General features: G+C 51.0%; 1 protein-coding gene across 1 annotated transcript in view; it reads left to right on the top strand.

The window, feature by feature from the left end:
• HERC2 (HECT and RLD domain containing E3 ubiquitin protein ligase 2) overlaps window positions 1–21925 on the top strand; it is a 110604-nt gene that overhangs the window by 74264 nt on the left and 14415 nt on the right. The window contains 15 exon segments of the mRNA XM_049782721.1: window positions 1714–1825; window positions 3544–3625; window positions 3741–3884; window positions 5071–5161; window positions 5364–5541; window positions 5694–5775; window positions 5870–6041; window positions 6620–6764; window positions 6912–7137; window positions 11077–11248; window positions 13705–13894; window positions 14546–14686; window positions 16265–16456; window positions 18215–18368; window positions 21690–21797. Coding sequence (XP_049638678.1) covers window positions 1714–1825; window positions 3544–3625; window positions 3741–3884; window positions 5071–5161; window positions 5364–5541; window positions 5694–5775; window positions 5870–6041; window positions 6620–6764; window positions 6912–7137; window positions 11077–11248; window positions 13705–13894; window positions 14546–14686; window positions 16265–16456; window positions 18215–18368; window positions 21690–21797 — 2189 coding nt within the window.

Genomic DNA, 21925 nt, shown 5'->3' with positions numbered 1-21925 from the left:
GTTTGTTTGTTTGTTTCTGTGTCACAACTTGTGCTCAGGGCTTACTCCTGGCTCTGTGCTCAGGGATCACTCCTGGCTGTGCTCAGCTGACCCTACAGGATTCTGGGAGAGAACCCAGCTTGGTTCTGTGCACGGCACAAACCTGTCCGCTGTGCTACGGCTTCGACCACTGTTTTGAAACCTCTGATGGGTGAAAAGACCTTATCTGCGCTACATATTGTACTATGTTTATGTTGCACGGGCGAACCCGTTGGTTTGAATAAGTAAGGAAGTTCCCAGCTCTCTAGGAAATCATTGGGACCTTTTAAGAGAAAGGTGTATCGATTAGCATTTTGCTCTTGTCATTTAAATCGTGTATAAATATTGTTACATATACACTTTTACACGTGTCAGGAACAAAATGTTAGCACTTTCCTTCCTGTGGAAAGGGTTTTTTTGTTTTTTGTTTTTGGGTCACATCCAGCAGCGCTCAGGGGTCACTCCAGGCTCTACACTCAGAAATTGCTCCTGGCAGGCTCAGGGGACCATATGGAATGCCAGGATTCGAACCAACATCCTTCTGCATGCAAAGCAAATGCTCTACCTCCGTGCTATCTCTCCAGCCTCTTTGGAAAGTTTTTGATCACTGAAGACCTTAACAAGGAAACTCTCTGCCTCTGACTAAACCTCTCCCTGCTCAGAGTTACTGACCGAGGCTTGGTGGAGTCTGTTTGGTCCCACAGAGCAGGACACAGGTGCCAACACCACCCACTTCCTGGCCTCCATTCCAGAAGTTTGATACTCAGATGGGACCAACTCATGGTGGGCCTGAGTCTATCCTGAGTCTGTCGTGGGTATGGGAGGATCTGGACTTGGCATACGTTGGTTGGGCCTGGCCAGACTGGAAGGTGACTGGGAGCCTGTGTCCTCACTTGTGCTTGTTAGGAACTTTTTGTTTTGTTTTGTTTTGGGGCCATACCTGGCAGTGCTCAGGGATTTTTGGGATTATTATGTTACTGACCCTACCCTGATCGGTGATTGTGCCCTACCCTAGGGTGTGACCTGGCATTCTGCCCCCACCCTAGGGTGGTACTTGATTCTGCTCCCACCATTGGGTGGTACCTGATCCCACCATTGGGTGGTACCTGGTTCTGGGGGATAAAAACAAGGGTCTGTGGAAGGCGAGGGGCTTTTTGGCTGGAACTGATGCTAAGGCTTTGGACTTTAGTCTTGTCCACCGAAAGCTAATATTTCCACAAGCCTGACTGTCTGCGAGCTGTTTACCCGCCGTTTCACCTCAGAACCGTCGGCTGGACAGGGTGGCAGACGCGTGCTTCGAGCTGGAGGGGAAAGACCTCATCCTCCATCCCTTCATCAATCAACCTCTTCAGGTTCTGACTTGCAACAAGGGGTTCCTCCTGACTCTGTGCTAGGGACCATATGGGATGCTGGAAATCAAACCCTTGTCCTGGGTTAGCTGTGTGCAAGGCAAAAGCCCTACAAAAGCTGTGCTATCACGACAGCCCATCAAGAACATTTTAAGCGGGCTCCCATACATCAGCTTTCACACGGGAGGGCTCATGATGCCAGTTTGCTGGCCTTTTCCTCCAAGGCTCTTGCCAGTTCAGTGTCTAGGAATTCTTGCTCCAGAATACCCGCAGCACCTCAGGTGGCTTGCCTGGTTTTCGGAAAAAGTCATCCTGTACTGAATGGCACCTCTCTGTCTTTGCCCAGCCTCATTAGGAAGAAGGCTGCAGGGCTGGAGTCAGCAGCCACGATCAGGACCAAGGTGTTCGTGTGGGGACTGAATGACAAGGACCAGCTGGGTGGCCTGAAAGGCTCAAAGGTATCTTCCCTCCCCAAGTGCCTGCCCCTCTGCTTGCTGCAGGCCCCGTCCCTGAGTGTTTGAGGTGGACTTGACAACCGCTGACTTTGTCCCCAAGAGGCCCAGCAACAGCCAAGGCCATATTTAAAGTTTTACAGTTGTTTTACTTTGTGCATATGTTGATATGACTATTAGATGTCACCAGATGTAGTCCTCGGAAAGTGTAGTTCTTTTTTTTTTTTTTTTCATTTGAAAAACAGCTTTATTTTTCCAGTAAATAATTTTGCGTTATTTTCAAAGAAGTCAAAGGCTATTTAGGGGAGGACAATTTTTGATCCATTTATCTATTTGTTAAATCTTTTTTTTTTCTTTTTTTGGTTTTTGGGCCACACCTGGTGGTGCTCAGGGGCTACTTCTGGCTGTCTGCTCAGAAATAGCTCCTGGCAGGCACGGGGGACCATATGGGACACCGGGATTCGAACCAACCACCTTTGGTCCTGGATTGGCTGCTTGCAAGGCAGACACCGTTGTGCTATCTCTCCGGGCCCTATTTGTTAAATCTTTATGGAACATCAATATATTCTTTTTTTTTATTTAAACACCTTGATTACATACATGATTGTGTTTGGGTTTCAGTCATGTAAAGAACACCACCCATCACCAGTGCAACATTCCCATCACCAATGTCCCAAGTCTCCCTCCTCCCCACCCGACCCCCGCCTGTACTCTAAACAGGCTCTCCATTTCCCTCATACATTCTCATAAGTGTAGTTCTTTTTTTTTTTTTTTTTTTTTTTTTTGGGTTTTTGGGTTTTTGGGCCACACCCGGTAATGCTCAGGGGTTACTCCTGGCTATGTGCTCAGAAGTTGCTCCTGGCTTGGGGGACCATATGGGACACCGGGGGATTGAACCGCGGTCCGTCCAAGGCTAGTGCAGGCAAGGCAGGCACCTTACCTTCAGCGCCACCGCCCGGCCCCAAGTGTAGTTCTTTTAAGAGCCCATCATTGCCCCTCGTAAACAGGAAATCACATCAATGCTTATTTTGGTTTCTGGGTCACACCCAGCAGTGCTGAGGGCTTACTGCTGGTTCTCCCTCTGATGCTCAAAAACAATGCAAATTTTGTCTTTAAATAACCTTGCCTTCTGTTTTGGGCCATATCTGGGCCATATTTGCTGCAATTCTTGTGCTCTTAAAACTTGAAATCCCTCTATCCCTCTTTAATCCCTCTTTAAAACTTGAAATCCCCCTATCTTTTCATCTTTAAAATAGTTTTGCTCTTTGGGGCTGGAAAGATAGTACAGCAAGTAAAATGTTAGCCTTGCCTCCAGCTGACCTAGCTTCTATGTCAGCATCCCATCTGGTCCCCTGAGCACACCACCAGGAGTGATTGGTTCTTGAGCAAAGAGCCAGGGTAAGGCCTGAGAACAGCTGGATGTGGCCCCAAAACAAAGCCAAAAATTTTGTGAACAATAGTTCAGCAGGGAGGTGCTTGCCTTATATGTGGCCAACCTGAGTTCATTCCCTGGCATCCCATAGGGTCCCTGCTGCCCCACCAAGAGTGACCCCTGAGCACCCCTGAGCACCACTGGGCATGCCCCCAAAACAGAAAAAGAAACTTTTTTCATTTTTGTGTCCCTAAGAGAAAAACACTTAGGTTGAAAGAATCAGATGAATGGACAGTAAGTAATTGCTGATGTCATCTAAAAGTTCCTCTAACCTGGGCTTTCTGTCTCCTAGATAAAGGTGCCTTCATTCTCTGAGACTCTGTCTGCTCTGAACGTGGTGCAGGTGGCCGGTGGCTCCAAGAGCTTGTTTGCAGGTAGGGCCACGGGTACGCAGTGGGAGAATCGGTGGGTGCCCACGGGGCTCTGTAGCCCTGCCAAGCGGTGGCTGTGCCATGAGCGTGAGTCCCTGCTCTGCTTCCTCCCATGCAGTGACAGTAGAGGGGAAGGTGTACGCCTGTGGGGAAGCCACCAACGGCCGCCTGGGCCTGGGCATCGCCAGTGGCACAGTGCCCATCCCACGGCAGGTCACGGCGCTCAGCAGCTACGTGGTCAAGAAGGTGGCCGTGCACTCAGGTACCACGAGTGACTCTCCCACAGCCTCCCTCGTGAAACCTCCTGGCAATGTCTCTCGAGGGAGATGAGTGGTGGGGGCATTTCTAGTGGGTGGGCACCCCCTCATCCCTCGTTTTCTGGTGTGTCTAGGGCTTTCGTGTTTGTTTGTTTATTTGTGGATGCTTGGCTTTTTACTTTTGACCCATACTAGGTCGTATTTGGGAGTTACTCCTGGCTCTGTGCTCAGGAATTACTTCTGGCTGGCTTGGGGGACCCTACCAATGGCCAGGATCGAACCTGAGTCAGCTGTGTGCAAGGCAAACGTCCTCCCTGCTGTGCTGTTGCTCCAGCCCCTGCCTCAGCTTCTGGGAACTGATGCTTTCTTAACTCCGTGAAGATCTTTGGAAATGCTCCATTCAGTATCTCTAAACCTCTGTGATAGATAATGAAGAGCCATTGTTTTTTTTCCAAAATTCAGAAATGTAGGCACACCTTCTTATTCAGGCCACCTTTATTTAAGAGGCTCATTTGGGTCCTGTGCTGAGACACTGAGGGATGGAACAGATGAGGTGTAAAACTCAGAGTCGAGGGGAAGCTGGCCTGAGGAGGCTTAGGGGTGACCCCAATGGCTAGAAAGTCCAAACGGCCATAATCTAAGGCAGAGGGAAGGAGCCTGAAAGGCAGTGGGTTCCCAGCCTGCTTGCCTGTTCCTGCTGATTCCTAGGGTCTAGCTTCCAGCTGCCACATCTCTCTCTGACCATCATCTCTGGCAGGGGAGACTGGCAGTGTTGCTCCCAGATGGGCATCTCTGGGAAAGGACCAGAGCATAGGGAGGCCGGCATTCGAGAGGGAATGCCTGCACAGACTCCATTAGTGCAGGGGTGGCCAGGTCGGCACATGGACACTTTGGAAAGAGCAAAAAAAAAAAAACAAAAACCGTGCTGAGGCTGCAGACAGTTTTGCCCCTGCAACTCCCTGCCATCTTTCTCCAAGGCTTCGGTTGCCACCTACTTGCTCTGTCGCGAGAGTGCAGGCCCCTTAGCTCTGCCACACCAGGCGCCCTTAGGTCATGCCAGGCACAACCTTCAACTTCATCTCTTGAAGCCAGAACTGTTGCTGTTTGTCCCACATGCCACTCTGAAATGCCCACCCATGTGGCTCTGTGGTGCACTCTGGGCCTGGCAGCCACTCCCTGTCATTCTTGCAGGCGGCCGCCATGCCACGGCCCTGACTGTTGATGGGAAGGTGTTTTCCTGGGGCGAAGGTGACGACGGCAAGCTGGGGCACTTCAGCAGAATGTGAGTGCCTTGGCGTGGGCTCGGCGTGGGCTCGGGGTGGTCAAGGCAGCCAGAAGGGTCGGTGATCCGAACTTTACTTGGAGTACGGCCCGGCACCTCCTCACCTCACCTCTCCTACACACAACTGCTGGGTACAGCTGGGCGGGCATTTTCGTCCACTCTCTTCAGGGTTAACCCAGCCTGTGACTTCCACCCACGCTAGGAACTGTGACAAGCCACGGCTGATCGAGGCCCTGAAGACCAAACGCATCCGGGACATCGCCTGCGGGAGCTCGCATAGCGCGGCCCTCACATCCAGCGGGGAGCTGTACACCTGGGGCCTCGGGGAGTACGGCCGGCTGGGCCACGGCGACAACACCACCCAACTCAAGCCCAAAATGGTGACGAGACAAGACAGCGCTTCTGCTGGCATCTGGCCGGGCAGCTGCAAAGCAGTGGCTCTGGGCGCCTTTGCATCCGGGTGGCAGTGGGGATGGGGGACACATAGTCCCCGCACCCCAGGGGGCCTCTGCTTGAGTCTGTTCTTTCACAGGTGAAGGTGCTTCTCGGACACAGAGTGGTGCAGGTCGCGTGCGGGAGCAGAGATGCGCAGACCCTGGCACTGACTGACGAAGGTGAGTGCCTGGATGCAGCACTGGGATATGAGCTTCCCCCACCTCCCCCTCACGAGTGCATTCTCATGGTGAGGGTGTCTCTCTGTCCCTCCAGGCCTGGTGTTCTCCTGGGGTGACGGTGACTTTGGAAAACTGGGCCGGGGCGGAAGTGAAGGCTGCAATGTGCCCCAGAACATCGAGCGGCTGAACGGACAGGGCGTGTGTCAGATTGAGTGCGGAGCCCAGTTCTCCTTGGCGCTCACCAAGTCCGGAGTGGTGTGGACCTGGTACGGAGACCCCAGCATCCAGCCTTTGTGGCGGGATCCTGAGCCTTGGCACAACCTTCTTTGAAATTTTATTTTATATGTTGGTTTTGGGGCCACACCCAGTGGCACTCAGGGGTTACTCCGGCAGGCTCAGGGAATCTTAGGGGATGCCCAAGATCGAGCCTGGGTCAGCAATACGCAAGGCAAATGCCCTCCCCACTCTGCTATTACTAGTATTCTTTAACTTACTCCAGAGCCTTTTGGGTCTCTCATTCCCCATGGGATCTGCTGTGAGAGCAGAAATGCCCCTAAGTGGATCTTTGCAAAGGGCTCTGGAAAAGTGTCCTTGGGTGCCCAGAGGACCTGGCACGCATGAGCTCCCTTCTGGGCTTCCTCTGCTCAGTGTGCAGGTCCCCTGGGCCTGATAGCACCATGGTTCTTCCTGGGACGAGTAGCAGCCCAAGGAACATGGGAGAGACATTCTGGGCTGTCTCCGCGTCTCTGAGAGAGAGAACCTCAGGGGTGGGGTTGTCTAGATAACAGCCTCCCAAGGAGGTGGCCAGGCCACCCCACGGTGGCTGATCTGCCTTCTCTTGCAGGGGGAAGGGTGACTACTTCCGACTAGGCCACGGCTCTGATGTGCATGTGCGGAAGCCACAGGTGGTGGAGGGTCTTCGGGGGAAGAAGATCGTGCATGTGGCCGTCGGGGCCCTGCACTGCCTGGCAGTCACAGAAGCGGGCCAGGTAAGTGGGTGTTGGGGCTGGCATGGGTGGCCTCCAGTGCTTTGCCCGCCATGGGGGAGCCACGAAAGGCTCACCAACCATCACATGGGTCCCTGTGGGGAGGCTATTCCCAAGTGAGCTGTTACCTATGCATGTCCCTCCCTGCAGGTCTACGCGTGGGGCGACAACGACCACGGCCAGCAGGGCAATGGCACCACCACGGTCAACAGGAAGCCCACGCTGGTGCAAGGCCTGGAAGGCCAGAAGATCACCCGTGTGGCCTGCGGCTCCTCCCACAGCGTGGCCTGGACCACCGTGGACGTGGCCACGCCCTCCGTCCACGAGCCTGTCCTTTTCCAGACTGCCAGGGACCCTTTGGGAGCCTCCTATTTAGGTAACCAGATCAGAGTCTTTTCCTTGGACAGGTGGCCCCTAAAGGCCAGAGGTGGTGCTTCAGGACCAGGAAGCCAGGCTCTGTCCCTTGGAGGGCCCCTTGCCCTGAAATTTTGAGACAAAGCTCGCCTGTCCTGCCCTGTCTGTTGTGTTTGTGTTGGTTGATCTGGCGTTTCCTTGGGCATCTGCTGACCTGTGAAACCAGCTACAAGCAGTGCTCCCAGCTTGTTAGGGAGGGACACTGCATCCGCCTAATTGAATTTTAAAGAACCTTCTTTAATTTGATAAAGTCCAGGTCATCTTCTCCCCCCCCCCCTCATTTTTTTTTTAATGGCTCATACTGTCACAGCAGCTAGGGTCTTTTCAAACTTGGTGCCCTCCTAGGTCTCAGGGTCAGAGTTTACGTGGGGAGGATGATGTAGCATCGTACTTTGGAGTTTAGTATCTAAAATTACCCATGGCATTGTTGAACTTTAAAAACCCAAGATTTCTTGAATTTTCTTTTCTTTTTTTTGCCTGGGGCCCACGCCTGCTGGTACTAGGGCTTCCTTCCTGGGGGCCTCTTCTGGCAGGCCTCCGGGAACTGTAGGTGCCCAGGGATCAAACCCAGGTTGGCTGCATGCAGAACAAGTGCCTTGTCCTTGGGACTACCACTCCAACTCCTTCAGTTTTCTTCTGTGAATTCTGTAGTTTTAAAGTCCACACTTGATCTTTTTAGGCCGAGACACGTTCACGCTGGGGTCCAGTGCTTTGGGGTTGCTCCCCATTGTACTCAGGGAAGTAGAGCCCTGGTAATCACCTCTCTATCCCCCTGCACTCTATCGTGAGGTGAATCTTCTCACATGAGCTGCAGATGGACATTTTTGGAATTCTTCCTTTTTTTTTTCCCCTTGGTGTTTGCTACCCAGTGATTTCAGTTGAATCGGCTGAAAGTGCTTCTTTATTTCAGTACCTCTCAGCCCTCTCATGCCCGTGAGAAGGCCCTGACCCAGGGGCGCTGGCAGGGAAAACCATGGCTCTTTGAACTTAAAGGTCACTTGAGCATGAAGTCTGCATCTGTTCTGACCGAGAGGTTCTGTGTTGTGGATTTGTTTATTTTGATGTTTATACCACATGCCATGATTCCTGGAGCTGCGTGAAAGGACGGAATTCAGGCCTGGGTGGTTGCATAGCAAAGCCTCGGGTGTTCCGGGCCTTTGCGGGTCCTTGTGACTTGGAGCAGGGGCGAGTCTGCTTTCACGAGCACTGCGTCATTAGGGCTACACGGACTGTGTGGCAATTTGGGGGGACAGTGGGGCCCAAACAGCCCATGGCACCATCTTTTCCAGCCTGCAGAGAAGGAGTTTTTCCTCTCTGAGTGGTGAGCTTTTCAACATCTCCCAGCAATATTTTCTACTTGTGCATCAGTTGTGCAGTGTTTTTGCTGGATCCCTTTCTCCATATTTCCTATTTGCATTTTGTTACAAATGATAGGGTTTGTTGTTGTTGTTGTTGTTTTGGCAGCACTCAGGAGTTACTCCTGGCTCTATGCTCAGAAATTGCTCCTGGCAGGCTCAGGGGACCATATGGGATCCCAGAGATTGAACTTGGGTCTGTCCCAGGTCGTGTGCATGCAAGGAAAATGCCCTAACTCTGAGCTATCGCTCCAGCCCCTACAAATGATAGTTTGGCATCTTCTTTGGCGGTTGCCTTCATCTCTGAGTTCTCACGTTGTACCTTGCTAGTGTATAGAAACAGCTTTTTTGGATTCTGTTTGAGTCCTTTCCTGTTTTGGTAAGAATGTCACCTTCTCTTACACACGGCTGGCAGTGGGCTCCTGGCACTCCCTGACAGCGAAGCTGTTCCTCAGCCTTCCGTGTTGTTTGTTTTACCTCGTTCTTCCCCATCTTTGTTACTCGGTGGTTCTGTATGTGGCAGTGTGACTCTTCTCACCACAGAGTGAATCTTTGACACTCTTGGTTTCCCCTTTTCCATTGGGTGAGTTCTCTGGGGAGCCATTTGGTCTTCACATGTGGTGGTTGGTACCTTTTATGATGGAGTCACATGTAGAAGCATGTCTAGGATGTTTCTGGTTTGGGCCATAATTAGACACCCTGCTCTTTGTGTTTTGTACCATTATTACCATTCCAATCCCATGGAATAAACACCTCCCAGTTTGCAACCTTTTCTTGTTTCTTTGATTTCCCTTGCTGTTGTTTTTCATCTTCACTGGTTTCTTTTGTTTTGTTTATTTTTATTTTCCTTTCTTTCTTACTTTTTTTGTTTTGGGGCCACACTGAGGAGTGCTCAGGGCTCCTGTGATCTGCGCTCAGAAATCATTTCTGGCAGGCTTGGGGGACCAGATAGGATACCAGGATTCGAACCAGAGTCCGTCTGGGGTTGGCCACGTACAAGGCAAATGCCTTACCGCTGCGCCATCACTTCAGCCCCTTATGTCTTGTTTCTTTCTCTACACTTGCCTCAGGTTTTCTTTGAGATTCTTTCTCTAGTTTCTTGAGCTAAAAGCTTTAGGGATAGGCTTTGAATCTTTTCTCTCTTCTAAAGTATAGAACTTTGTAGCTCTGCATTAACTGCAAACCTGGAAGCTTTATACTCTGTTTTCCATTTGGTTTCTTGATTTTTTTTAATCAGAAAAATATTTTTAACATTTTTCTTTTTCTTTTTTCCTTTTTCTTTTCTTTTTTTTTTTTTTTGGGGGGTTTTGGGCCACATCTGGTGACGCTCAGGAGTTACTCCTGGCTATGTGCTCAGAAATTGCTCCTGCCTTGGGGGGCCATATGGGATGCCAGGAAATCGAACTATAGTCCTTCCTGGGTTAGCGCATACAAGGCAAATGCCTTATCACTTGTGCGCCACTGCTCCAGCCCCCCAATTTTTCTCTTTTAACATTTTTTATCAGAACGTTGAGTGATGGGTTATTCTTTTTTTTTTTTTTTTTTTTTTTTTTTTTTTTGGTTTTTGGCTCACACCCAGCAGTACTCAAGGGTTACTCCCAGCTCTATGCTCAGAAATCGCTCCTGGCAGGCTCAGAGGACCATATGGGATGCCGGGATTCGAACCACCGACCTTCTGATTGCAAGGCAAACGCCTTACCTCCATACTATCTCTCCGGTCCTGGGTTATTCTTTTAGTACTTTGTTAAATTGAGTTTTCTGGGAAAAAAAAGTGACCTTTTTTCCTCGTCTGTCCATGAGTGTTGTTGGCCTGGTTCTAATCTGGGTCAATCCTGATTCCTGGAGGAGGTGGTAAAGACTTCCTCCATATAGATGTGCTCACGTAGACGTGCTCGACATTTTTCAGCGGCACTGCTCAAGCCATCTGGGGGACCAGCTGGCTTTGTGGGAACTTTTCATGTTTTTCACTACACAGTTGGCTTCTCTACCTTTTAATTTTGATTTATTGCTATTGTTGGGCCATCAGTGCTCAGAGATTTCTCCTGGTTCTGAGCTCAGGGTAAAGGGACCCAATGGGATGCTGAGACACTTCTGTGCATGGCTGGTTCCATCTCCACAGTATTAGTTTTCTGGCCCCATATTTGGATTCCTTACTAGAAGGTCTCTTGGCGTTGAACATTTCTTTGTAGGCCACGCATGCCGTTGCTTTTTAGGAATTGATTGTCTTAAAACACTGAGTTAATTTTTATGTGACAAATAGAAAAGTGCCCCTCTCTCTCTGCTCATGTGGCCTGGAGCTCTTTGTGCCTTCCTTGTTCTAGGGTGAACTGTGTTTTGTCTGGAGACTTCCTATTTGAGTCCGGGGCTCAACAGCATGGAGAACTTGCTCTCCTGGGATCCACTGTGCCTCCTTCATTGGCCCACGTGGACCTGTTCCATGTGGGCCTGTGTGCTGGGAACCCAGCAGTGTACAGGCAGGTGCCCCTCGAGAGACAGAGCAAGGACAGTCTGAAGCCTGGACCCACATGCCCATTTCCCATTTCCAGGTGTGCCTTCAGATGCTGACTCTTCTGCTGCCAGTAATAAAGTCAGTGGTGCGAACAACGCTAAGCCGAATCGCCCTTCCCTGGCCAAGATTCTCCTGTCGCTGGATGGGAACCTGGCCAAGCAGCAGGCCTTGTCTCATATCCTCACTGCGCTGCAGATCATGTATGCCAGGTAACTGTCCCCAGCCTCTGTGCTGGCCCCATCCGTCAGCAGCTTTGGGTTTCTTTGATTCCTAAACAAGAGCGTCTTTTCACTCCTACACTGAACCGAAGTGGAATCAGAAGCCATGGGAATGAGTCTTTTCATGGGCTAGAGCGATAGCCCAGCAGGGGGAAGACGTTTGCCTTTTAGGAGTCCGACCAGGGTTTGATCCCTGGCATCCATCCCATCACCAAGCACCACCAGGAGTGTTTCCTGAGTGCAGAGCCAGGAGCAATCTCTGAGCGCCGCCAGGTGTGATTCCCCCCCAAAATGCAATAACAGTATCACAACAAAAAATCATGACTCTTTGGTTTGATTTTTGGTTTCTGGGACCATACCTAGCATTGGTCAGAAATCACCCCTGGCAGGGATCAAGGAACCATATAGGGTGCTGGGGCTGGAACCCAGTTAGCTACATGCAAAGCTAATGCCTTATGTGCTCTCTTCTCTGGCTACTTTTGTGTGACGTTTTATGGCTAGCCAACTTCAAGCGGGTTAGGAGAAAGATTTAGGTGCCACTCATTGACATTGAAGAGTCCCTGTTATCTTCTCAGAGGCTGAGTCCAGATTCAGGTTCGCTTTTCTACTGTTTTCTGCACTTTCCTCTCTAAGAGGACCCATGTGAATGTCTCAGTGAATGTCAGGGGAGAAAGAGATACTCAGACAATATCACAGCATTGTTAGTTTAACATTGTGACCTCTTGAATGGTGGGTTGTGTGGTCTACAATCCCCAGGGTGGAGAGGGACACCCCCCCCCCAAATAATCCACACACAATTGAGAAGGAATAGCAGTCCAGAGACTCACACTGCAAGTTGTTTACCCATAAGTCAGTTGCTCCACCAAGTGGAACCACGAGCCAAGATGGCAGCCGCCCCTCCAGGCCTCCAAAGCAGCCTTTATTGGGATAAACAAACCCCTAGGGGAGGGGGAAAGCCAGATGAAAAACATCTTTTTTTAACAGGAAAACCAAAGGAACCAATTGAGAGACATCTAATTAGAAGGCAGCATGAGGACCAAAGCAAAGGCCTCTCTACCAACAGTGACCCGTTCAGTGGGTCAGTTGCGCAAACATTGATTGGCCTTGCTGCCTAGTCCCAGTGTCCTTGTGTAGCAATTGTCCACTCAGGTCTGAGAGAGGGAGAGAAACCAAGTATCTTTTTTATTCCTCCTAGACTAGAATCTGAGGCCTGCAACTGCTGTCCAGGGATTTCAAAGAGAGGAAGAGATAGATGATAGATAGATATTTCAAAGAGAGGAAGAGATAGATGATAGATAGATAGATATTTCAAAGAGAGGGAGAGATAGATATAGATAGATAGATAGATGATAGATAGACAGATGATAGGAGGGAGAGAGAGAGGGCAGGAAGGAAGGAGGGTTGGAGGGAGAGAAGGAAGGAAGGAAGGAAGGAAGGAGGGAGGGAGGGAGGGAAGGAAGGAAGAAAGAAGGAAGGAGGGAGGGAGGGAAGGAAGGAGGAGGGAGGGAGGGAGAGAAGGAAGAGGGAAGGAGGGAGGGAGACAAGAAGGAAGGAAGGAAGAAAGGAAGGAAGGAAGGAGGGAGGGAGGGAGACAAGAAGGAAGGGAGGGAGGGAGGGAGGGAGGGAGGGAGAGAGGGAGGAAGGAAGGAAGGGAGGGAGGGAGGAAGGAAGGAAGGAAGGGAGGAAGGGAAGGGAAGGGAAGGGAGGGGAGGGGAGGGGAGGGGAGGGAGGGAAGGAAGGAAGGGAAGGAAGGAAGGAAGGAAGGAAGGAAGGAAGGAAGGAAAGGAAAGGAAGGAAAGAGAGAGAGAGAGAGAGAGAGAGAGAGAGAGAGAGAGAGAGAGAGAGAGAGAGAGAGAAAGAAAGAAAGAAAGAAAGAAAGAAATTCACCAGAGGTAGGGCCAGGGGAGGCCTGGATTCAAGAGAGAAGGAGAGAGAGAGAGATAGATACAAAGAAAGCAGCATCTCTCTGATGCTTTATCTCTGGCCCCCATGCGATCCCACCCTGTAATGGTTCAAGTTTTTCCTTATATACCTGGCATGACAAGGGGTTATGTCCAGGTTCAACTGTCATTACACTGGGGGTGTCCAAGGGTCATGTCCATGTCCAACTGCCATTACATCAACACCCTTGGCTCAGGATGCCCATGGGCCAACATAGGCCGGCCAGGATAGTTGCTCAGGGCAAGCCAGCCATGCTCATTTTCTGGTTAGGGGCTATGTCTGCCCCATGATAATGACTCCAAGGTGCTTCCATTACCTCTTCTTTCTGAGGTGTCAGGACACTAACCTGTGACAATGAGGAGGAGCTTCATTAGTGCAGTTCCTTCTCCTGAGGCGACAGGACTAAGCTGTGCCAACAAGGAGGCGCTTCGGCAGTTCTGTCCCCACCTCCTGACAGCTATCCTGCAGTGGCTGGCAGCTCTCTTATACCTGACTCTCTCTGACAGAGATGCAGTGGTCGGGGCCCTGATGCCGGCGAGCATGATGGCCCCTGTGGAGTGTCCTTCCTTCTCCTCATCGGCACCTGCTTCTGACGCCTCTGCCATGGCCAGTCCCGTCAACGGAGAGGAGTGTGTGATGGCTATGGATCTTGACGACAGGCTGAGTCCAAATCCACGGCCAGACAAGAGAGGGGAGGTGAGAGCTCAGGGCACCCAGAGCACGGGCCTCCTTAGAATCTAAGAAAACGCATCCTTCTTGCCTGTCATTTATGGTGTTTTTGTGACTCCTTTGCCATTGTGGGCTTGGATTCGAAAGAAAAGGCAAAGGAGTTCTGCTAGAGCTCACATGGCTATACAGTTGCCCTTTGAACACCGTGCCAGTTCTGCATGGACTTTTCCTGTTGTTTAGTTCTGTATCGTCAGATTTTACCAATCATGTTTGAGCAGATTGTGACTTCCCAGTGTCATCCCTAGCACCATATGCTGCCCAGATGTTACTGAGTGAAGCCCCAGCAACAGCAGCCTAACTTGTACTTGGGTTGATTGTGTGCTAAGGTTGGTTCTCTAGTGTAATTGGAGTGCAAACCTATAGTCCTTATCTGCAGTTCTGATGGTCCAGTTGGGGGAACTTATTTTGGGAGAAAATAGTTTCACAAGACTTTCCTGACAGCTTGAGGAGAAGGGACTTGTCTCGGTCTTTTTTGAGAGACCTTGTGAATTGGGATAATCTAGTTACCCAGCGTTGGGGGAAGCGCTGTCCCTGAGTCCCTGAGCTCTGTCTCCTGAGCTCCGAGTAATTCCGACCTCTGGGCCTGGTTGCCAAGCTCCCCCCTTATAACGTTTCTAGATGATCTCTTCCGATGATGCCATCACCCCCTCGGCCGTGACCCCATCTGCATCCTCAGCTTCTTCTCGGCCATTCATCCCAGTGACCGATGACCCGGGAGCTGCCAGCATCATCGCAGAAACCATGACCAAGACTAAAGAGGTGACATGGCGTCTCCTGTGACACATTTTGAGAGAATAAAATTAGTTGTCCTCAGAGGACGCAGAGGCAGTCACAGGCCTAGAGCACAGTGCCCTGCTGACACCAAGTGCTCCCTTGGAGAGCACTTTTTGGTTGTCGCTGGAGAGGGTTGGCCATGTCTAGCCATGTCCACCCTGTGATCCTCAGTCCAGGCAGCCATGTGACCCAGCTGCTTTGCACGCAGAGACCTTGTTGATTTCCTCGTTATTCCAGCATCCTGGAGAGCTTGGAAGGCCGCAGTCCTTTGTAGCTGCTACTCTGGTGTCCTGTGTAGCTTTGATTTCCCCCTGTCATGTCACTCTGATTCCCAAGTCATTGTAGCATGGGAAGGTGTTGAACGCTGCATTATGCATTCCACAATCCCCAGACAGGGAAAGAAACCAACACCCCTTTTCCAAGTAGGACAAGAGATACAGGTCCAGCAGCAATTCCGGTGCAGGAAATAATCCACACAGGGTTAGGAAGGAAAAGCAGGCTAGAGGCTCATACAGAAAGCTTTTCCCCCACAAGCCATTCACTCTACCACATGGAACCACTAGCCCAAATGGCAGTTGCTCCTTCAGGCCTCCAGAGCAGCTTTTATTGGGAAAAACAAAGCCCACCCCAGGGGAGGGGAAAAAGCCAGATAAAAGAGGCAATGAGGAAACATCTTTTTAACAAGAAAACCTAAGGAACCAATCGAGAGACATCTAGTTAGAAGGCAATATGAGGACCGATCCAAAGGCCTCAACCTACAGGAAGGGGTAGGCCAATGCTGAGCCACTCTAGGATTCCTGAGTCTACACACTTCTCTGAATACAGGGTCTGTTGTTCATAGTCGAGGGCATGAGTTGAAGGAACAGGCAGCTCATGTGTTTCAGGTGGATGGACGCTCTACCCTGGGCTTCTCTCCTGTGCTTCACCATACTCTTGACCTGATCACCCGTCACTCCCCCATTGTAGCCATTAATCCACTGGGAAATCTATTTTGTTTTGTTTTTCTTTTGGCTCTTGGCCACACCCAGTGGTGCTCAGGTTTTACTCCTGTCTCTTTGCTCAGAAATTACTCCTGGCGGTGCTCAGGGAACCCAATGGTGTACTGGGGATTGAACCCGGAGGTGCCTCATGTAAGGGCAGTGCCCTCCCCGCTGTGCTCTGCTCTGGCCCCTCTCCAGGAGACTGAAGCTTGCTGTTAGGCCGGTCCACGTCTTCGCTCTCACAGTGTTGTGTAGAAGTGACACAGCCATGCCTCCTCTTGTCCTCTGACTCTCTTTCCCAGCGTGGTGCCCCGTCGGCAGATCCTGTCAGCAGGGCTGGGGTTTGGTCCTTTCCTGAGGGTAGAGTCCTGCCGGGAATCTCCTTTCTTCAGACTCCTTTGGTGACGGGCCACAGGGCCACTGGGTTCTGAAAAACCACCCATTGTCCTGGGGATTCCAGGTCTTACGCCTCTCCTGTGATCAGACTCTTCATTCCTCCTTGGCCCAGAGTACCCAGGCACAGTCTGGCGCCCTTTAGTCTCTGCCACTCACGGGTTCTCATGTTCTTTGCCGGACTCTGCAGGATGTCGAAAGCCAGAACAAAGCGTCAGGCCCTGAGCCCCAGTCATTGGACGAGTTCACCAGCCTGCTGGTGGTGGATGACACCCGAGTCGTGGTGGACCTGCTCAAGCTGTCTGTGTGCAGTCGGGCTGGTGACAAGGGCCGGGATGTGCTCTCAGCCGTGCTCTCGGGCATGGGCACCGCCTACCCGCAGGTGAGTCTCCCTGCAGTCGCCTGATGCCCGGTCCGGTACTTACTGCCAGTGCCTCCTCTGCACAACCCCTGGGGGCCTCTGGTATCGTCCTGATCTTGGGCACCCTGTATCCATCGCTATTTCTGGTGACTCTGACTACCCATGTTTGTGAAGAAGTTCAAGCTTCCTTACATCAGTTTCAGGACTCTCTCTGTTTTCTCCGATTTGCCATTTCCAACTGTTTGTTGACCACTGTAGACTATCAGCCCTGGGGATGGGGGTGACAGACAGTCCACCTTCTTCTCAATTTGCCTTTTAGATTCAGCCGCCTTTGTGGTTCTTGGGGTTGAGCTGGGGTTGGCCACATTTTCAGATCCTGAACTGAGGTTCTTGGGTTCTTTTCCTCTGAGAGGCTCTTTTCTGGTGGTTAATTGTAACTATTTGGGCTCTAATACATATTTTAAACTACTGGTGCTTTAGAGTAGCTTTTATGGTTTGATAGATGCTACTGAAAGGACCTTTTTGCTGGGTCCTCCAATGGGCTGGAATGTTCCATGCTGGACCCTTTAGTGTACTGGAATGTTCTGTACCGGGCCAAGCATGCTCTAGAATTCCATGCTGAGCCCTCTAGTATGCTAGAATTAGAATGTTCCATGCTGGGCCTTTCAATGTGTTGGAATGTTCCATGCTGAGCTCTCCATTGTGCTGTAATGTTCTGTGCTGGGCTCGCCAGTATACTGGAGTATTCCATGCTGTGCCTTCTAGTATTCTAGAATGTTCCATACCGGGCCCTACAGTGAGCTGGAAAGTTTTGTGCTGGATCCTTCATCATGCTGGAATGTTCCATGCTGGAATGTTCCATGCCCGGCCCTCCAGTGTGCTGGAATGTTCCATGCTGACAGTGGCTATCACCAACCACATGTGGTCCTTGAATCTTTTTCTTTTTTTAAACATTATTTATTAATTGCTGATTGGTTTCTGGCCCACACTCAGCAGTGCTTAGGGGTTACTCCTGGCTTTGCACTCAGAAATCGCCCCTGGCAGGCTGGGGAGCATTATGGGATGCTGGGAATTGAACTGGGTCCCTCCTGGGTCCGTCGCATTCAAGGCAAATACCCTACCACTGTGCTACCACTCCGGCCCCTGGTCCTTGAATCTTTTTTTTTTTTTTTTTTGGTTTTGGTTTTTGGGTCACATCTGGCAGTGCTCTAGGCTCAGAAATCGCTCCTGGCAGGCACAGGCGACCATATGGGATGCTGGGATTCAAACCACTGTCCTTCTACATGCAAAGCAAACGCCTTACCTCCATGCTATCTCTCCAGCCCATAGTCCTTGAATCTTTTTTTTGTTTTTTTTTTTTTTTTTTTTTTTTTTTTTTGGGCCACACCCATTTGATGATCTGGGGTTACTCCTGGCTAAGTACTCAGAAATTGCCCCTGGCTTGGGGGGACCATATGGGACACCGGGGGATTGAACCGTTGTCCTTCCTTGGCTAGTGCAGCCAAGAACCGAACACTCCCTTTTCTTTCACTTCAAACTGGACTCGTCTCCTATGGCAAGGGCTTAGTCTGCATCCATAAGCGGGCATATCCCTAAGCTGGGGGGCTGCGTCCTTCAGTGCTTGGCCTCTCCAGGACCCTGCTGGCCCATATTGTCCACTGTCTGTCCTGCTGCAGAAACCCTGGTGACCAAGGCTGCTATGCTGTTGCATCCCTGAGGAAAGGCCTCAGGTAGGCCACACTCCACACGTCTCACACCTGTGCCTTTCGCCTCCCCCAGGTGGCAGATATGCTGCTGGAGCTGTGTGTCACCGAGCTGGAAGATGTGGCCACTGACTCGCAGAGCGGCCGCCTGTCGTCGCAGCCCGTGGTGGTGGAGAGCAGCCACCCCTACACGGACGATACCTCATCCAGCGGCACAGTCAAGATCCCAGGTGTGGACCCCGTTGCTTCGGGGTGATAGTATGGCAGGGAGGGCATTGGCCTAGCACATGCAGGCTCAATTCCAGGCATCCCATAGGGTCCCCCGAGCCCACCAGGAGTGATGCCCGAGATCACAGCTAGGAGTCAGCCCTGAGCACTGCCATGTGTGGCCTCCAAGAAGAACCGTGTCTCCTCTCCTGGAGCAACTTTTGGGGTGCAGACATGCAAACATGGGACAGAAGAAGAAGGAGGGGGGAGTAAATGCTTAGCTTATGATGAGTAGATGATGCCAGACTTGGGCCTAGAAGCCACCCTGGGTCTTGGCTGACCTGGGCCCATCCTGGTCTTGCAGTCTCGCCTCCCTCCACCCCCAGTGTCCCGCCTCCTCTCAATCCTCTGATGGGGTCTCTCAGGGCTCATGGCCTTTCACTTGCTGGGCCGGCGCCCAGGCTCCTATTGATTCTCCTTCATACAGTTTCCTTTCTTCCAGTTCTCTGATATGTGGTTTCCCCCTGATCCTCCTCTTCCTTCTGTTTGTCAATGAGCCTCTGTTGAGGCATCCAGAGTTGGCCTGTGGGCTCCCACAGCCACTGTCTGCTGATCGCACCCACCCGCTGCGGTCTGCTGGCCTTTCCGCCATGTTGCCCGCCTCAGACGTCCCTCAAGTGCTGTCCTCGGGCCAGCCGGAGTCTCTGACGCAGCAGATGCTGTGGCTCAGCCTCGAGGGCGGGGACACAATGGTGCTATTCTAATTCTCCTTTCCTTTTCCTTTTCCTTCCCTTCTCTTTCCCTTTCCCTTTCCATTTCCCTTCGCCTTCCATTTCTCTTTGCCTTCCTTTTCCCTTTCCCTTCCCTTTCCCTTTCCCCTTCCCTTCCCTTCTTTTTCCTTCCTTTCCTTTCCTTTCTCCCTTCCTCTCCCCTCCCCCCTCCCCTCTCCTCTCTTCTCTCCTTTCCTTACTTATAGGGTTTTCCCAGTGACACTGGGGGCCACAGGCCACTCCTGGAAATCCTAGGCCTGGAGTTCTTCACTAGGCCCCACAAATGATAAAGCGCTGGGTCTGAGCTATAGGCCACTCAGCGGGGCCCAGGCTCCGAGCAATGCTGGCTGGGAGCCAAGGCCCCACGCATGACTGGCAGTGCCCGGGGACAAAGTAGGGACAGAGTAGGGGACAAAGGATCACCTCATTTGTGTGCGAGGCAGACACCCTCCTCCCCTGCACCGTCTCTCGGCTTCTGGTTCTGTTTTATTTCTCATCACTGTGAACTTGTGGACTTAGTCATGGGTGGCAGTGAGGGACTTTTGGCCCACTGTGATCATTGTCCTCCCTGAGCTCAGTGGGTCCCCTGGAACTTGGCAGCCCCTTAGTCTGGTCCTGAAAGGACCTTGTGCTCCACCCAGCTCAGTGCTGAGTCCTGCCTTGAAGCCACTGAGGGGCTATATTCTAATGAGTGTAGAAGATAGTTTCCCTAGGTACAGCATTCTCGGTTGAGAGGATTTTTCTCATCTCCTTAAATGTATCGTTCTGCCGGTTTCTGGTCTTTTTAAAATTTTTTCTTTATTTGTTTTTACTTTTTTTTGTTGGGGGGGGGGCACACCCAGCAAATGTTCAAGGGTTAGTCCTGGCTCTGCACTCAGAAATCGCTCCTGGTGGTGCTCAGAGGACCCTATGGGATGCCAGAGATCAAAACCTAGGTTGGCTAGCCTATCTCTCTGTCCTCATGGTCTTAATGTTTTTCAGAAATTGGTCATTAGCCATAGTTTGTGTCCCAGTGGCTCAGATCTTTCCCTTTCTTCTGCATTCCCCATCTTTGGATTAGAACACATTCAAAATCATGTTCCTGGGTATATGTTTCTTTGTTTTTTCCTCCTCTGGATTGATTTCTAGATTAATGCTTATCATTGAGTTGGGGGGGTAGGACCATATATATAATATTTTTCTTTTTAAATTAAATTTATATATGAATCATATATATCTTTCCTCTTCTATGATGTATGTGTTCACAAATTGATTTTTTTTGTTCTGACCATTTAGAGAACTTGTAACTCTCCAGCTCAGACATTTCATTCTTGTCCTTCTCTCAGAACTTGACTCTGCTCTGAGATCCTGTGTTCGTGGGGTCCCTGGCAGGGATGTTTTTTCATGGTTTTCACTTCTTGGGGGGGGGGGTCACACCTGTTTTTTTTAAGGCCTACTCCTGGCTCTGCACTCTGGGCTCAATCCTGGCACTGTTCAGGGAACAGGGGTGTAGCAGGACAGCCCCTGAAGAGGTTGACTGATGGAGGGATGGAGAATGAGGCCCTTTTCTTCCAGCTCGGAGCACGTGTCTGCCACCCTGTCTAGCCCACGGTTCTGAGGTGAAACGGCGGGTAAACAGCTCGCAGACAATCAGGCTCGTGGAAATATTTGCTTTATTCGGATGGACAAAACTGAAGTCCAAAGACTCAGATTCAGTTCCAGCCAGCAAAAGCCTCTCGCCTTCCACAGACCCTTGCTCTTATAGTCCAGAGTCAGGTCCCACCCAATGGTGGGATCAGATACCAACCAATGGTGGAAGCAGAATCAGGTCCTACCCTAGGGTGGGGGCAGAATGCCAGGTCACACCCTAGGGTAGGGCACAATCACCTAATCAGATTAGGGTGAGCAACATAGTAATCCCCCAAAATATTTACATACACAACAATCCAATGGTGGGATCAGATACCAACCAATGGTGGAAGCAGAATCAGGTCCTACCCTAGGGTGGGGGCAGAATGCCAGGTCACACCCTAGGGTAGGGCACAATCACCTAATCAGATTAGGGTGAGCAACATAGTAATCCCCCAAAATATTTACATACACAACACAGGGGTAGAACCCAAGACAGGCGGCACATTGTAGGCATCCCTCTCACCCATTGTGCTCTTACTCCGGCACCAGGTGCTGGTCGTCTTGATGCCTGGATATACCTGGTAGAGTTGCTCTGACCTTGTCTGTGGGCCGTCATCTCTAGCTGTCCCACCTTCCTGGGTGCTGGTCACACTAGGTACCCTGATGGTGCCACTGCCTGGATCCTGATGTCTACAATGTCCATAGTGCTTGCTATGTTTTTGTTCATATTAGTAACATCTGGGATTATCCCAAGATGGAGCCTCTCTGAACGTGGCTCCTGCTTTCCCTCTGTTGCTTCCAGGGTCTCTGCTCTTCACAGTTTCCTGCCTCCACTCTGTATCAGCCTGCTTGGTGCTGAGTCCCTGGTCTTTTCAGCTGAGGGTGTGATGGTGGTGAGAGGAGCCCAGGGTCTTCCAAACACATGCCCCTCCCTCCTCATTCGGCCTCTCTTCTGTACTCCAGGTGCTGAGGGACTCAGGGTGGAGTTTGACCGACAGTGCTCCACGGAGCGGCGCCATGACCCCCTCACGGTCATGGATGGGGTCAACAGGATCGTTTCGGTGCGCTCAGGTACGAGAAGGACGGAGGGAGCCACAGAACAGTAGAACAGTGGGCGTCACAGCTACTGCTGCTATTATAGATGTATGGTATATATATATATATATATATATATATATATATATATATATATATATATA

The sequence above is a fragment of the Suncus etruscus genome, chromosome 11 (genome assembly GCF_024139225.1).
Source record: "Suncus etruscus isolate mSunEtr1 chromosome 11, mSunEtr1.pri.cur, whole genome shotgun sequence".
Lineage (NCBI taxonomy): Eukaryota > Metazoa > Chordata > Mammalia > Eulipotyphla > Soricidae > Suncus > Suncus etruscus.
Note: the sequence above shows the minus strand (reverse complement) of the source record. Positions and strands in the feature narration are given on the sequence as shown.